A 16,178-nucleotide genomic window follows, 5' to 3' on the forward strand; every position below is an offset into this window, starting at 1 on the left:
CACAACAGGGAGGCTAGGAATTCAACTTCAGTCATATGGTCCTCTCTCTCTCAAACTCACAGCAGTAACAAGGAGAAAAGGGAAGGAGGCTAATTAATGCACAGGATTTGGCCTACGACAGGCCTAACTAGCAGGGGCGACTCTAGACATTTTGCCGCCCCAAGCACGGCGGCATGCCATGGGGGGGCGCTATGCTGGCTGCCGGGAGGGCGGCAGGCGGCTCCGGTGGACCTCCCGCAGGCGTGCCTGCGGAGGGTCCGCTGGACCCGCGGCTTTGGTGGAGCATCCGCAGGCACGTCTGAGGGAGGTCCACCGGAACCGCTTGCCGCCCTCCCGGCGGCTGGCATAGCGCCCCCCGCGGCATGCCGCCCCAAGCACACACTTGGCATGCTGGGGCCTGGAGCCGCCCCTGCTAACTAGAGTGGAATCCAGTAAGAATGACAAAAGGTGTGGGTTCCCCCTTTAAAAAACATCACTGTTGAGACATGCATTGGCACATCTAATACCAGCCACTCCTATTTACATTGTGCTGCTCCCAACATTGCCACCTGTCAGTCAAAGTTCCATTCCTCCATTAGAAAAGAAAAGAGAGCTTTGCACTGATCAGAAATGCTAGGGAAGGAAAGGGGGGTGGAGAGGGCAAGAGAGAGAGGCATGAGATTAGAGGGTAACAAAACTAGAAAGGAAGATAAACAGAACCAAAAAGAAAAATGTCCTTTGTTCATTTAAATGGCTTTCTGCTCCCAAGCCCTCTGCATGACTAATGCTAGGCTGTGGTGTGTAAACCTCTTGGGCACATTATACAAACAGAGCATAACTCGGCCTGAACAAACAAAGGCCTAAGCAACAGTGATTGAATTCATCTTAAAACAACAAATCAATTCTTCCCTATTAATGCCCTAAATACCAGCGTAGGAGCACTGTCCTGTTGTAATAAACAGCCATGTGTTCAATTACCGTCTGTTTTCCCAACTACTGCTCTCTTCAGTAATTACACCACGCAATGCATTCTACATTGACATTATATTAATGTGCTGGGAAGAGAGATCTTAAATACGAATTAAATCAAGGCTAAACATTTCAGAAAGCCTTGCAGAGTTGCACAAGCACTAACAGCACATTATTTAGCAGGAAGCAAAGAGTGATTTTCTGTTCTGTCATTCTCCACTTTCCTTCCTTGATTAAATAAACAAACTAAAAAAAAAAAATCAAGTATCAAAGAACTGTGCTGCCTCAGATACATGTCACAGTTAACCTTACATATTAGATCTCTAGATGCCCATTTTATCTGAATGAGTTACGTGCTTATAAGTTGTGTTTCATAAATATGTGCATCTGTCACATCAGCAACAACAACAAAATCCCTCAACAACAGTCAGGTGACAACAAAAGAAAAACAGCGAACAGAAAACTTTTTGTACCAAGACAAAGGCAGAAGGATAAAGGTTCAAGAAAAGGTTCCTCACCCTTTTGCAGAACTGTCAAACAACTTCAATTGAATATTGAATAGCACACGGTAAACAGACCAAACAAAAGGTATGATGAAAGATGTATTTACTTGTGCAAGGCTCCTTCCCCAACCTTTCTTTCCATTTCATATACACCCACACTGCACAGTTTGCATTGTGTTGTTAAATATCCAATAGCAACCTAGATGAAACAGTGGAAGGGTTTCTATGATGCTGTCAAGCACCAGACAGATGCTTGGCAATGTCAATATGGTTCTTTACGTTTGGGTTGTGCCAAAGTTCTCAATAAAAGATGGCAATATGAGTTAGAAGCAACAAAGAATCCTGTGGCACCGTATAGATTAACAGACGTTTTGCAGCATGAGCTTTCGTGGGTGAATACCCACTTCTTCGGATGCACCCACTTCTTCGGACTGCTTGCATCCGAACGTCTGTTAGTCTATAAGGTGCCACAGGATTCTTTGTTGCTTCTACAGAACCAGACTAACACGGCTACCCCTCTGAATATGAGTTAGTGCACAGATGTCCGGGACCTTCTGAAATCAATGGTGTATTTTGTTTCCTGCTGGGTTTTATTTCAACAGGCCTGTTATCAGGGAAACATAGATAAGAAAAGCGTTGCTTTCTGCCTGTGTAGTGGATTGCAATAATTTGTATAAAGAAGCAAAAACAAATTCTGGGGGTATAATGACTGTCAATTCCAGTTCCCTCAGAGCATTAGCTCATTGGCCACTGCTGTAAAGAGATTGCAGGCCTGTCTGACACACAAACAATGATAAACTTTGTAGGAGTCCATTTTAAAATAAAAACGGTCAGTGCCTCTAAATTTTTATGTTGGAGATTTGAAATGTAGAAATTCCCACCTTTAGGTGAAAATGAAGTTTGAAAGGTTTTCAGTCTGGCTAAAATACTATGGAACAAATCCTGCCTTCAGAACTATGTGTCTGAATCCCACAGATTTTAGAAGAGCTCCCAGGTGCCTATAAGCCTTCTTTAGCACAAATGGTGACTTGTGCTTCTCCTCACATCAGGTCATCAAGTGTAGAAACAAATTTTTTAAAAAAACTTTTACAGGTGCTTTTTTGAGATTTACTTTACTTTGATTCTCATTTGAGCTCCTCAGTTTGCCTTTATGTACATTATATAACACACAAACACACACATATCGCAGGTTTCAGAGTAGCAGCCATGTTAGTCTGTATCCGCAAAAAGAACAGGAGTACTTGTGGCACCTAAGAGACTAACAACAGAACGCCACTAGCTGTCATCTTCAGCCCCCAACTACGACCTCTCCAGCGCATCATTAAAGATCTACAACCTATCCTGAAAGATGATCCCTCACTCTCACGGGAGACAGACCTGTCCTCGCTTACAGACAGCCGCCCAACCTGAAGCAAATACTCACCAGCAACCACACACCACAGAACAAAAACACTAACCCAGGAACCTATCCTTGCAACAAAGCCCAATGCCAACTCTGTCCACATATCTATTCAAGTGACATCATAGGACCTAATCACATCAGCCACGCCATCAGGGGCTCATTCTCCTGCACATGTACCAATGTGATATGTGCCATCATGTGCCAGCAATGCCTCTGCCACGTACATTGGCCAAACAGGACAGTCTCTATGCAAAAGAATAAATGGACACAAATCTGACATCAGGAATCATAACATTCAAAAACCAGTAGGAGAACCCTTCAACCTCTCTGGTCACTCAGTAACAGACTTAAAGGTGGCAATCTTGCAACAGAAAAGCTTCAAAAACAGACTCCAACGAGAAACTGCTGAACTTGAATTAATATGCAAACTAGATACTATCAATTTAGGCTTGAATGGAGACTGGGAATGGCTGAGCCATTACACACATTGACTCTATTTCCCCATGTTAAGTATCCTCACACCTTCTCATCAAACTGTCTGAAATAGGCCATCTTGATTACGACTACAAAAGGTTTTTTCTCCTGCTGATAACTGCTCATCTTAATTAATTAGCCTCTTAGAGTTGGTAGGGCAACTCCAACCTTTTCATGTTCTTTGTATGTGTACATATATCTCCTTACTATATGTTCCATTCTATGCATCCAATGAAGTAGGCTGTAGCCCAAGAAAGCTTATGCTCAAATAAATTTGTTAGTCTCTAAGCTGCCACAAGTACTCCTGTTCTCTTTACACGCATATGGCATGATCTTCCCGGCAGTGACACAAATAAGTTAAAACAATTAGAAGACATCATAGAAAAGAGAAAACATTCCAATCATAGCTTGTTTATAACACAGGAGATGGATATATCATGTAAAACACCCTGTCCAAAATGACAGCATACAAACAACACTGAAGTGAGATCAAAGTTAAAAACTAACTAACTAATAATAAATATAACCAACAGCTTCAAATTTAGAGTGTTTTTACCAGGCCACTTCATTAACAAAGAAAGTAAGTGGGAGTTGCTATGAATCTCAGGCTTTGCCATAGTAGAGGCCTTCATGCTTCTAGAAGACAGCTTTGTGACTAGCTCATAGCACAGATTGCTATCTAAAGCTAATCAAACAGTATGATAGGCCATCTTAATCAACTTCAAAAAGCCAATCCACATGCTCAACCCAGCTTCTAGCCTCCTCTTCCCTGATCGCTCTCTCACTCATTTGGCCATATTTCCCCTCACTTATTTTCTACAAATAGTGCAGTTAAGAAAGAACGCTGGGAGCTCTTCAGGTCTTGGTATTCTGGGCGCAGGTGGTAAGGAAAACTTTGAAGTGAGCTCTCCACTAACTCTAGTACTGGCCGTGCCTCCTCCGTAAGCAGCACTTATTAAAAAAAGACCAAGCACCCACTAGAACAAAACCAAGCAGGCCTATTTAATTAGGGCAAATGCTTGATATCCACTTCTTCGCATTAAACCACACAGGCCTGGGAGGTCTGATTAATTTTAATATGCACGGTCATGACAAGCGCCTCTGGGGTAAGGAAGAAGGGAGAAAAAAAACACAAACCCTGCTAGCTTGACAAATAGGTTTCAGATACATGTTGTGTATGTTGCCCAGATTAGACTGTTACTATTCAGCAAGGGCTTGAACCTTTAAAATGAGGGACAAGAGGCCTGAGAAACAGGTGGCTAGCTCTCCACTCTTGAATAAATGACATCCCCCAAAAGCTGTGGCACATAAACACATAAAAAGAGCTGGCATACTCCCTTGTGTATTTTTGTATATTAACAGGCTGGGTCAGAGGCTTTTCCGACAGTGATCCATGTATTGAAATTGAAGCTCAGGAAGCTGATGGCTTTGCCAAAAATATACAAGGAAAACAGACTGCAATCCATTTAGCTGAAACATTTTGGGGCATCGGAGGCATTCAAATAAATATTTAATAGTGAGCTCTTCAATTTAGCAGAGAAAAGGTATAATACAATCCAATGGCTGGAAATTGAAGCTAGACAAATTCAGATTGGAAATAGGGTGTAAATTTTTAACGGTGAGAGTAATTAACCATTGGAACAATTTACCAAGGGTCACAATGGAGTCTTCATCACTGACAATTTTTAAATTGAGACGATGTTTTTCTAAAAGATGTGCTCTGGGAATTATTTGGGGGAAGTTCTATGGCCTGTGTTATATAGGAAGTCAGATTAGATGATCACAATGGTCCCTTCTGGCCTTGGAATCTATGAAAAAAATGGAGAGAGGGGTGGGTAATCCAGGAAGCTGCTGGAACTAGGAGACAGAACCATTAACTTTGTTTTGGTTAAACTTGATTATGCTACATTGTTCAAGATGGGAACAGAAAAAACAAAGGGCTCTGTTGCTGCTGCTTGTTCCGTTTTGCGGGATGAGTATGTTTTGGAAAGAAATCTTAATTATGTGACCCATAAGAGTAGACTTTCATCCTAAAATAGTCCCTCTCCCCCTCCCCTTTCCTATCTCCTCCCTACAAAAGCACAAGTTCCAAGACAAACTAGAATCTTACTCAACCATAGTGGTTTCTTGTACATTTAAGATGCTACATCAGCATCTCAGATGCCTTTATCAAGTAAGAAAAAAGAGATCCAAAAGCTATGAACCTTTGAGAATCTAAGCAAAAAAGACTTGGAAGAGAAACTAAGCAAATTCTGAAAACACTCATTGAAACCAACCATAACTACTGAGCTACACTTTTAGGAAGGAATACACTTAAAAACCTAAAAGATGACAAATGAACAAACTTCACTTTGAGTGAAGGGAGTTGGCAGGACTTCAAACTAGGCTACCTGTGTTCTAAAGTTAAAGCACTTTTTAATGAAGATTTCAGACACCACAGCATTTAAGGGCTTCTTTTCACACAGGCTTGTTTCACAAACTTTTTCCCCCTCATCAGTTATGTGAGTGCACATTTCCATATGGTGGTGTCTTTGAAAGAGGTAAATGGAGGTTAGATGCTGGCTTGCTCTACAAGAAGAGACACTTTTTCTGGTGACAGACTGCATAGATGAACATGTAAACCACAGTGCACTTGGAGCATCCTTCTACAGCAGCAGGAGTGTGAGGAACAAAACTTAGAAGTGCTGAGTTGAAAGGTACCCTTGTTTGTCCTTCAGTAGAACAGCATTACAAAGCCTCTTCAACATGTACTTTGTCAGAAGGACAGTGAGGAACCAAACAAAAGAGACTCAAACCTCAGCCAATTAGAGTATCCTTAGGCTTTTCCCCAGGATCTGTTCACTTTATTTTTTTCCCACTTCATCAGATGTGATTTAAAAACAGGAGTCTGCATTTCAAAGGCCTCCCTTCTTGTGCCCATTACTGGCCTGCTTTGGAATTTATGGCTTAAGAAGAGGGAGACCTCTTGATTTCTTTACAAGAGATGGTGATTAAAAGTTTGATAATATTAGGGGATATTCCGAGTTCATATTTCAGCTAGAGGGCCTGAATCCAATATGGTTCACTTTTACAGACGAGAGAGCTCCTTAAACAACAGTCATTTCAATTATGACAAGAACAGGTGTTGTGATTTATAATGTAAACTTAAACATCAAACACAAATAGCCTTTAGGGGATGTTCAGAAGACAAAAATTATGCCCAAGGGGCCTTTTTTTGTCCCTTTCTTTCCCACAAAAAAAAATTACATATAGCATTGTAACACACACATTAGTAGATGAGACTGTTATGTTCACAATGCCTATTAATGCACTACAAAAACATGTGTCCTAGTAACCCTTTAATCATATACAGACTATATAGTTATTTCTATGTATTATTTATTTACAATAGCATCCACAACATGCTAGATATTTTCTAAACACTCCAAAGAATGATCTCTTCTGTGAGGAGCTATGGATCAACAGACAGGTAGACGGACATAAGGAGCTAAGGAGAACAACAACAGGCAATCAACCCAATTCACAGTAAGCGGCACAGCAGAATAAGAGGGTCCTCAGTATGGACAGAGCAGGGACCATGCAGATAAGTGAGTGTGCACGCACAAACACACACTATCTGATCGCTTAGATGGCCCCGTGGTGCTTTATTGGAACACTACAGTAACGGAAATACCTTTTTACACGTAGCTCAGGGGCAGTCCTCAGAGAGGTAAATGCAGAAACTGCCACAAAACAAAACTGATTAACTCAAAGAGAAGAAGAATTCTTAACAAGTTTCTGAGCTGTAAACATCAAGAAAGAGCTTTAGCCTATTGCTAAAAATGTCTTTGGTGCTGTGTTTTTGTTTTGTTTTTTTGCAAAAGCCCAACCATGAATTTAGAGAAAAGGCTACTACAGATTTAAAGCATTTAATTTTCCACAAATGCAGGGCCATAAATTAAAATACTGCAATCCAATCCCATTAATAGTGCAAGAAAAACCTAAGTGGCTGCTTTTGTCTTTGGTTTTCATGAACTTGTGTCAAGCTCAGTGACTTCAAAGAGATTTCTATTTCATTTCTACGACTGAAGAGAACAGACAGACAGAGAGTCTCTGCCATCCTCTGATGCCTTAAGAAAATAGAAAAAAAAACCATGCCTGTATCTCATTCCCCTAATGATTTTAGCTGCAAAAGGAATCCCATGGTCGATAGATGACCCTCAGGGCGAGGGCTTGAGGTCTGTCACAGTATATAAGGCTTCTCCAAACCCACTCCATTATCTTCATTATTGTACACCAGAAATAAAAAAGGACTGACTCCTCTTCTGAAGTCTAAGTTAGAAAAGGATGGAATGTTTCATGTAAAATAACATTGTGTGACTTTGGTAATAGGTTTATGCCTTTGGGGACCTGAATGCTAAAGCAGTGTATGAGGATTTTCAACAGAATTTGAGAAGGGAAAAAGTGCATAATGCATCAATGATGAGTAAAATTCCACTGATTATATATTTGCTAAAACGTTCCATGCCTACATGCCAAAATGCCTCAGTCTCCATTGGATACTTGCGAAAGTCAAGAGCAAAATGGCAGGTTCAGAAGATTAAAAATAAGGGGCGTGAGGTTTAGGACTAAGTAGAAATCACATAAAAGCAATCCCTATACCTGTGGAAGAAAGAAAAAGCAAGCCAAGCATCCAAGGAAACCGTAGATAGACTGGCTTCCCTCACTGGGGCTTTTACAGGTGCAAATATACAACAAAGCAATACTGCACCCTAAAATATACACATTGATCTGTAGCCACAAAATACTTTCTTAAAAGGAATGATGCTACCTGCTCCTAACCACAACACACACACTGCAATATGTTTGGCAAAATCATTAAAATCCATATAATTTTGAGGGTGATCAGCACTTGCACCAGCAAATACTTTTCTTTTCCATGTCTTAAATGGGTTTTGGATCAGGCCCTAAAGTTCCCACCCATCCAATATTTGTATATTGTCCCAATTTTGAAGGAGCAATCCACATCCTGTAACCCTAACATGCTAGATCTTCCAGGAACTCAACAGATATTTTGGGGCTTGCACAATGCAATGATGTTGCATCACGTCATATCATACTGTCACAATAAATACAGTATCACTAGGGCCCTACCAAAGCCCTGAAAAATGTGTCACGGACCGTGAAATCTGGTCTTTTGTGTGCTTTTACCCTATACTATACCAATTTCATGGTGGAGACCAGCATTTCTCAAGTGGGGGGGGGGGTCACAAAGTTATTTTAGGGGGTTGTGGTATTGCCACCCTTACATCTGCGCTGCCTTCAGAGCCGAGTGGCTGGCGAATGGCAGCTGTTGGCCAGGTGCCCAGCTCGGAAGACAGAGCCCCGCCAGAAGCAGCACAGAATTTAGGGTAGCAATACCATACCGTGCCACCCTTACTTCTGTGCTGCTGCCTTCAGAGCTGGGTAGCTGGAGACTGGTGGCTGCTAAGGGCCCGGCTCTGCAGGCAGAAGTAAGGGTGGCAATACCATACCATGCTATCCTTAACTGCTGTTGGCGGTGTCTCTGCCTTCAGAGGTGGGCTCCCGGCCAGCAGCCACTGCTCTCCAGCTGCCCAGCGCTGAAGGCCCCCAGCAGCAGTGAAAAAGTAAGGGTAGCAGTGCCGCAACCCCACCCCCTACAATAACCTTGCGACCCCCTCCCTGCAAAACTCCTTTTTGGGTCAGGACCCCTATAATTACAACACTGTGAAATTTCAGATTTAAATATCTGTAATCATGAAATTTATTATTTTTAAAATCCTATGACCGTGAAATTGACCAAAATGCACTGTGAATTTGGTAGGGCCCTAAGTATCATATACCTTTATGTCCCAACATTGCAATGTTAATTTCAGGACATCATGACATGGCTTTGTGATGTGCCATTGTAAATGTTACAAAGACGTGACCTGCAGATTTGCGGGAAACAGTTTAAGGTGGAAACCCTATCTCAAACTCCAGTGTTATGCACCATTAAGTGTCATTTTTATGCTAATCGCCAGATGCACAACACATGGCCAAAAGTCTTCAGCAGAATTCTTTTGGAGATTTCAGTTACCCTGGTGTAAGTGAGCTAAGCTGAATCTGCTCAGTGTTTTGCTCAATTGTGCTTTGAATGTTTCAAGTGTACTTTTTCTTTAGTTTCAAAATACATTTTCAAATGATAGAATGGATATATAAAGAAATAGAAATTCAGTTCATGTCTAAACTCAAGAAGATTAAAGGAAACTCTTTGATTTAAACTATTACTAGTGCAATTGTTTCTCTTCCCAGAGAAAGAAACTAGGTATTATTATTATTTATATTACAACTGTCCCCAGCTAAGATTGCAGCATCACTGTGCAAGGTCCTGTGCTTTCAAGACTAAAATTTTGTACTGAGACATACATCATCACCTGTTATTGAGTTATTACCTGCATGTATTATTAGAGATTGCCAATTGTAGCTCATCTTATCCAGAGAGAAAACATGAATTTTTAATTACTTGACTAGCAAAGGTGTTTGGGGCAGCCAAGGAGAAGGGGCGGCACGTCAGGCTCTTCAGCAGCAATTCGGCGGCGGGTCCCTCGTTCCCTTTCGGAGGGAAGGACCTGCCGCCAAATTGCCACCAAAGAAGAAAGTGGCACGGTGGAGCAGGTGCTGATCGCGGCTTTTTTTTTTTTTTCCCCTCTGCCGCTTGGGGCGGCAAAAACCCTGGAGACGGCCCTGGTGTCAGTAAAACATTAGAGACACAGGATAACTGAGGTAATATATTTTATTGAACCAACTTCTGGTGGTGAGAGAGAGAAACTTTTGAGCTACATGGCGCTCTTCTTCAGTCAAGGGCTCATCTCTATCATCAACAGAAGTTGGTCCAATGAAAGATATTATCTCATCATCTTGTGTCTCTAATATCCTGGGACCAACACAGCTACAACAACACTGCATATATCAATAAAACATAACAGTAACAAAAAGACTTTCTGAAAGGGTTAACACACAAAGAGGCAGTGGTTGCAGTGGGAAGCTAATTTTTAAGAAAGACAACATTGTTTTGTGGAGAGTTTTTTTAAAAAACAACTGAGAGTGGTTTGCCTTCCACACCCCACAAAGATAAAAATTTAATTAGCCACTTAAAAAAATTCATGCTGACTAGAGCAAAGGGGGTCGGGGGAGGGCTTGCTGAGATGACATATTCCCTCCTCACCACCTTTTAATGCTCTTATGCAAGTCTAATTTTTTTTTTTTCCTAGCCAGCTCACCTCAGTGGCCTCCTTTTGTTTGATGCCCCATTTCCCATTCTCTTCTAACTTCTCAACTTTTGTTAGTTTGCTTTTAGGGAAAAGAAGAGTAGAACAAAACAAAAACAACAACCTTCTTTTCTCTTTTTATTTCTGGATGGGAAGGAAACAGAGACATGAATATGGCACCCTCATAATGATTTAACTAGGGCTTAATGAAATTTTCATCACAACCTGCTGTTCATTTTAATGGCCTTTGAAAGACAATAGAACAATGGCTAGAGGGGAGAAAAGATTTTCTGTTGCATACATTTGTAAAGCCCAACATTCAGTTGCTCCCCGCTCCCTCCACTCTCCCAATCTTTTACAAAGCTGTAGACCTTTTGTTTGTACTGTATATTTTCATTTTAGTGGAGATGAGGAAATGCATAGGCGCTGTAACCATTCTCATCTCTAACTGTGGCCTTTCCTTAATGGAGTCTCTGGAGCACGCACAACTTCCTACTCAACACTTTATTTACATGTTTTCCAGAAATCCCTCCTCTTCCCCATCCCCTAAACAACTCTGCCTCTTCTTTTCCTCACTGCCTCACACATAGCCATGATGTAGAAGTCTTGCCCACTCCAAGGCACAAGGAAAGTCATGACATTGGCCATAATGTCAGTGGTAAAAACAAACCAGAATGGTTCAATATGTTTAATACCTTTTTTATAAAATGGTTATGAAACAAAGCATTTGTTTCCCGGCAGACTCTTACCGGGGGCCCCTCTAAAGAGAAGACTAATTTACAGTCATGTCATGTGTACATGTGTGCGAGAGTGTGACTATACTTCTCTTTGCTTTTTTGTCAGTCAGTTTTCTTCAAATGTAGAAGTAGTCCTAAACATTTCCCACAGGCACCGTCAATGCACACCCAAGAACAGTATAGCTTTTGGGGAGCTCGGAGGTTGGGTTTTTTTCCACTTTTAAAAACAATTGAAAAGAAATAGGCAGACACAAAGTCAGATGGTGAGTAATACGCAAGGGAACTAGGGAATCAGTAGCAGTGGGCTCATATAAGAGCACCAAACCCCTGGAGCCATGGAAATCCACAAGGTCTACCAAAACAGTTACAATAATATTTTCTGGATGGCTCAGGGGAATATAATGGAACATGGAGACTTTCATCTTTAGATCACTGGTTTAAATCCAGCCCAGATTGATAGTGATTGAAAATATTTCCCATATAAAGGCTGTTCAGTGGCCTCTATTAAATGAGTTGGTGTGCTAGGGTCAGTTCCTAGAGGACAGGTGCATGGGCGGAGGGTGAACTGTGGGAGGCTACTCCCCACCCAGCCCACCCCTTCTGCCTGAGGCCCTGCCTCTTCTGCCTGAGACCCCACTGCCTTCCCCTGTCAGAGCCCAGAGGGCCCCCCCCCAACTGTGGCCACCAGTTTCCCCTGCCCCCTAGGCTGCCTTAGCACTCCTGTCCTGGAGCACCGGGTGGGCAGTGTGGCTCCCTCACTAAAGCCCTGGAGCGCCGGGCAGATGGGCGGCACGGCCCCCACCCCAGAGTGCCAGGCGGGCGGACTGCAGTGAGGGTGGGCGTCCTCCCACGCCCCAGCCCCGGCCCTGAACACCAGGCAGTGCAAACACAACTCCAGCCACCCAGAGTCCGGCCTGGGACCATGGGGGAAAGAGCCAGTCCGTGGCCCCACAGAGTGCCAGCGGGAAGTGGAGGTGGAGTGGGGGTGCAGCATGGGCGGGGGTGGAGCATGAGCGGGACCACACCCGGCTGTTTGGGGAGGCACAGCCTCCCCCGGCTTTTGATAGCCACTGCCCATGGACAGATGGCTCATATCTCTGGCAGTGAAGCCAAGGACAGAAAGGGCACAGAGACTCTACTGCCACCTCCTAGAGGTGGTCCCTGAATGTTAAGGGTGAGAAATTTCCAGAGCAGCACAGGAGAAACTTATATTACATCTGTTTGCACAGTATCTGTTCCATAGATAAATAAAAGGATTATATTTTAGGGCACACTTAATCCAGGACCTTTCATGATTACCAAATTCCACCTTCTGTCCTTCAAATATTGGCACTGTCTATACAAGTGGATTTTTTTCAAAAGTTTGCCATCATTGATAACACTGTTTTCAGATCACTGGAGTTAGCAATGTCAGTAGCCCTAATGTAGATGGGCCCTGGCTTGTCACCACAGTAGCAACCAGCATGTCAGTTAGACCTGATTCTGAGCCAAGTTAGAAGACATTGTGCTTACAGTGCTGGCAGCAGCTAGCCCATATAAAGCAGAGTAGGGCAAAGCTGGGGAAAAAGTTTAAACAGTGCTAGTGAAATGGTGGAACACTTGTAAAAATTATCCCTAGTGTAACCAGAACACACTCTTCCATTTTGCCAGCAACAAGAGCAGGAGATGGATGGATGGATATCCAAAGTTGACAGAACCTGGAGGAAAGAAAACAAAATTTTGGCCCATTTCCCAGGCCTTACCTTCTGGCTCATTTTTGATGAGCTCTTCCATTTTTCTCTGCTTTAAGGTGTCTACAACATCTGCTAAGCTGCCTTTACGCCTTTCAGGGGTTCCCAGGGCTGTACTGGACAATGACTCTCCACTCTGACGCCCACCTTCTTCTGCCTTCAATGGTGAGGTAGATGAGTTGTGCGGGGCAAATGAAGACATCACTTTATTGCCATCAACTTCCTGAAAGAGGAGAGACATGAGATGAAACTTGAAAAAGGAGAAAAGAACGAAAGAAATAACAACGCTTTGTTCTTTGAGTTCATTGCTGTTTGTTCTTCTGGTGAAACCTTTAAAAAGAAATGGAATGCTTCAAAAACATCCAGAACAAAGCTTCTCAATAAAGGATAAACTAAGATTACAGGATGAAGTGAGCAAAGATCAGCTTGCAGGAGAGAAACATAAAATACAGTTTTTCTCTAATTGAGGAGAAGTGTTGCACTCATAGGTTTTCTAATAACAATGGTATTGATTACCTTTAATTGTTTGCTCTTTTACAGCTTTCTATGTGCAATCTTCAGATTTTTTCCCTAGGATAATTAATTTCCTGCCTTTTTAAAGCACTTAATGCCATGATGGCTAGTTGCTGTTGGAAATGAAATAATAATCAGCTATTAAATCCCCGCACTATATGATTTTTTTTTCAACTCACAGTTCAAGTAGCTCTCCCATCTCTAAGGAAAGAAGCAATCATTTTACTGCTTCTAATTCATTTTTTTTTCTCCACCTCCATCTCATACCCTCTTTTCTTTTAAAGACAATATTTTTCACAAGGGTGGTCCTCATGACACTCACAGGTGGCACACTGATACAACTGCACAATTTCCTAAAATACAGGCATGATCTTCCTTGCATTAAAGTCAACAGAAGAAATCTCATTGACTTTAACAGATGACAAATCTAGGTCCTATATGTACAAACTTGCCTCCATTAATGTGAGAGCCTTCTTCTCTGCAGCTCCTGGCATATGAAGTATCATTTTCTGACTCAATGACACTTCTGTCTCTTTTTAAATCTTTTTTGTCACTCTTGCATATGCCTCTTAAATCCTTTCTTCCTCTGCTATTACTTTAGAAACCAATCCTGCAAACACTGTGTGCTTAAAGTTAACTATGTACCTGATTAATTCCTTTGATTTTAATGTCTTCATTCAGGTCCTTAATTTGTTACATATATCTATATTATATAATGTTGCAAAATTATATATTTCTATTATCTGTTTCAAACATTTCCTTCTGTTCAGATTCTTCTCTTATTTCTTTAGCTCATAATAACGCTACAGAGTATTTCCTTATGTGTTTGTATAAAATGTTGGATAATTATTTCCATTACTAATAAGTCAGTGAACCAGATTCTCATCTCAGTTATAAAGCTGGTTGAAAAAAATCATTACACTTTTAAAAACTGTTTTCATTTTGCAGGGTTTGAAAATGGATCCATTTTCCATTTTTTGTTAAACTGGTTTTCACCAAAAAAAAAAAATTCCAAATAATTTTTGGTAGTCTTAATTTATTGACAACCAAGGTTTAAGCAAGAAAATGTGGTTTTATGTCACCAAAAAATTTCCATAACCCTTTTGGTAAACAATTTTATTAAAATATATAGTGGAATATTTCATGAAGTTTCAATAACGTTGATAATTTTTCACAGATGACCAACTGAAAACAAAAATTATCTTGTTTCTGTTTCGTGTGGGTGTGGGTGTGTGGGGGGTTAATGATAGCTTTAGGTTGTATATTCAGGACTACAGCAATTGAAGGAAGAGACAATGAAATGCAAGGCAACTTTTAAAAAACATATTTTACAAACTACTGGCATGCAAACTGTATCCCAGAATACTTTCCATTACTAAAAGTTATATGGGCTATTTGTTCAGAAGGGGGAAATTGCATCAAGATAGAAGAGTGGTGTTGTGATTAATGCACTGGACTAAGGCTCAGGTGATCTGCGTTCAATTCCTGGTTCTTCCATACTTCCTGTGTGACCTTGGGCAAGTTTCTCTGGGTCTCAGTTTCCTATTGCTAAAACAGGGATGACAGTAATACTTCCTTACTTTGCTAGGGTATTATAAGGATATATCAATTAATGATTGTGAAGTGCTCTGATGTGGGAGGGCCACATAAATACCAATACAGTAAGACTACAGAGTTGGAAAAAAAATAAGTCAGACCTAAGCCCTGTACAGACTTCAAAAGAACATATCTGTGCATTAAATTATATTTTAAAATTCCTGCTCCAAGAGTAAATTGTTTTCACTCTTTGTTGAAACCACCCCATCTATGTATGTGCATACATAGTGTTTGAATATCACATATATGGGTTATTCATGCCCAGGTGGTTCTTAATGTACACTACACTTAATTAAAACACACATACAGTAGCACCACAGCTGCATTCAAATTTTTGTGAGCTAAGTTAAGGTACAGTGAACTATTCATCCAAAAAGATCTGCAGCAATCATACATTCATTGTGTCATTTACAATCTAAAAAGAATATTCTCCTCCCAGTGCACAGGAATGGGTGCACATTGCATCCATTAGTGTTAATGAGAGTTTCACGTGTAAACCTCAGCATATCGAGGTGAGCCTATACCCTCCACCAGACTAGCCATGATTGTACCCTATGATCATTCTGCACAACAGCCTGAAATGCTTAACTATTGTCTTTGGTTTACCTTATTCACTTCTATTTATTTCACATTTTTATTAGGAGAAAAAAACAAAATGAAAGATAAAGCCTTTCAGACCTATTAAGCCTTTCATTGTTTGGAAAAAAAAAAAAAAGAAAGAAAAACTTCCATAAACAACTTACTCATGTTTATGGACATATGTTAAGAGCTGTATAAAGCTAAGGAACTTTCAGAGAGGGAATTCTTGAGAAATTATGCATGAGACTTTAAACATCCCACGGCCAACACCTTGAAGAATCCTTAATGGCAAGAGGACAACACTTCAGAAACTGCCTAAAATTAATCCCAATGTAGGAAAGTCTCCCTTCAACTAAGTGAGACTTAGCAGGTCAATCTTTTGAAAAGACAAAAAACATACAATTTTACTCAGTTTACTGAAAGAAAAGCACATTACAGTTTTCTAG

General features: G+C 41.1%; 1 protein-coding gene across 48 annotated transcripts in view; it reads right to left on the minus strand.

The window, feature by feature from the left end:
* The window catches only part of SOX5 (SRY-box transcription factor 5), an 862,257-nt gene that overhangs the window by 272,789 nt on the left and 573,290 nt on the right, over positions 1-16,178 (minus strand). For all 48 annotated transcript variants that reach the window (XM_039544018.1, XM_039543816.1, XM_039543795.1 and 45 more), the window contains one exon: positions 13,057-13,267. In XM_039544018.1, coding sequence (XP_039399952.1) covers positions 13,057-13,267 — 211 coding nt within the window. The remainder of the gene's footprint in view (positions 1-13,056; positions 13,268-16,178) is intronic.

The sequence above is a fragment of the Mauremys reevesii genome, linkage group 1 (assembly GCF_016161935.1).
Source record: "Mauremys reevesii isolate NIE-2019 linkage group 1, ASM1616193v1, whole genome shotgun sequence".
Classification (NCBI taxonomy): domain Eukaryota; kingdom Metazoa; phylum Chordata; order Testudines; family Geoemydidae; genus Mauremys; species Mauremys reevesii.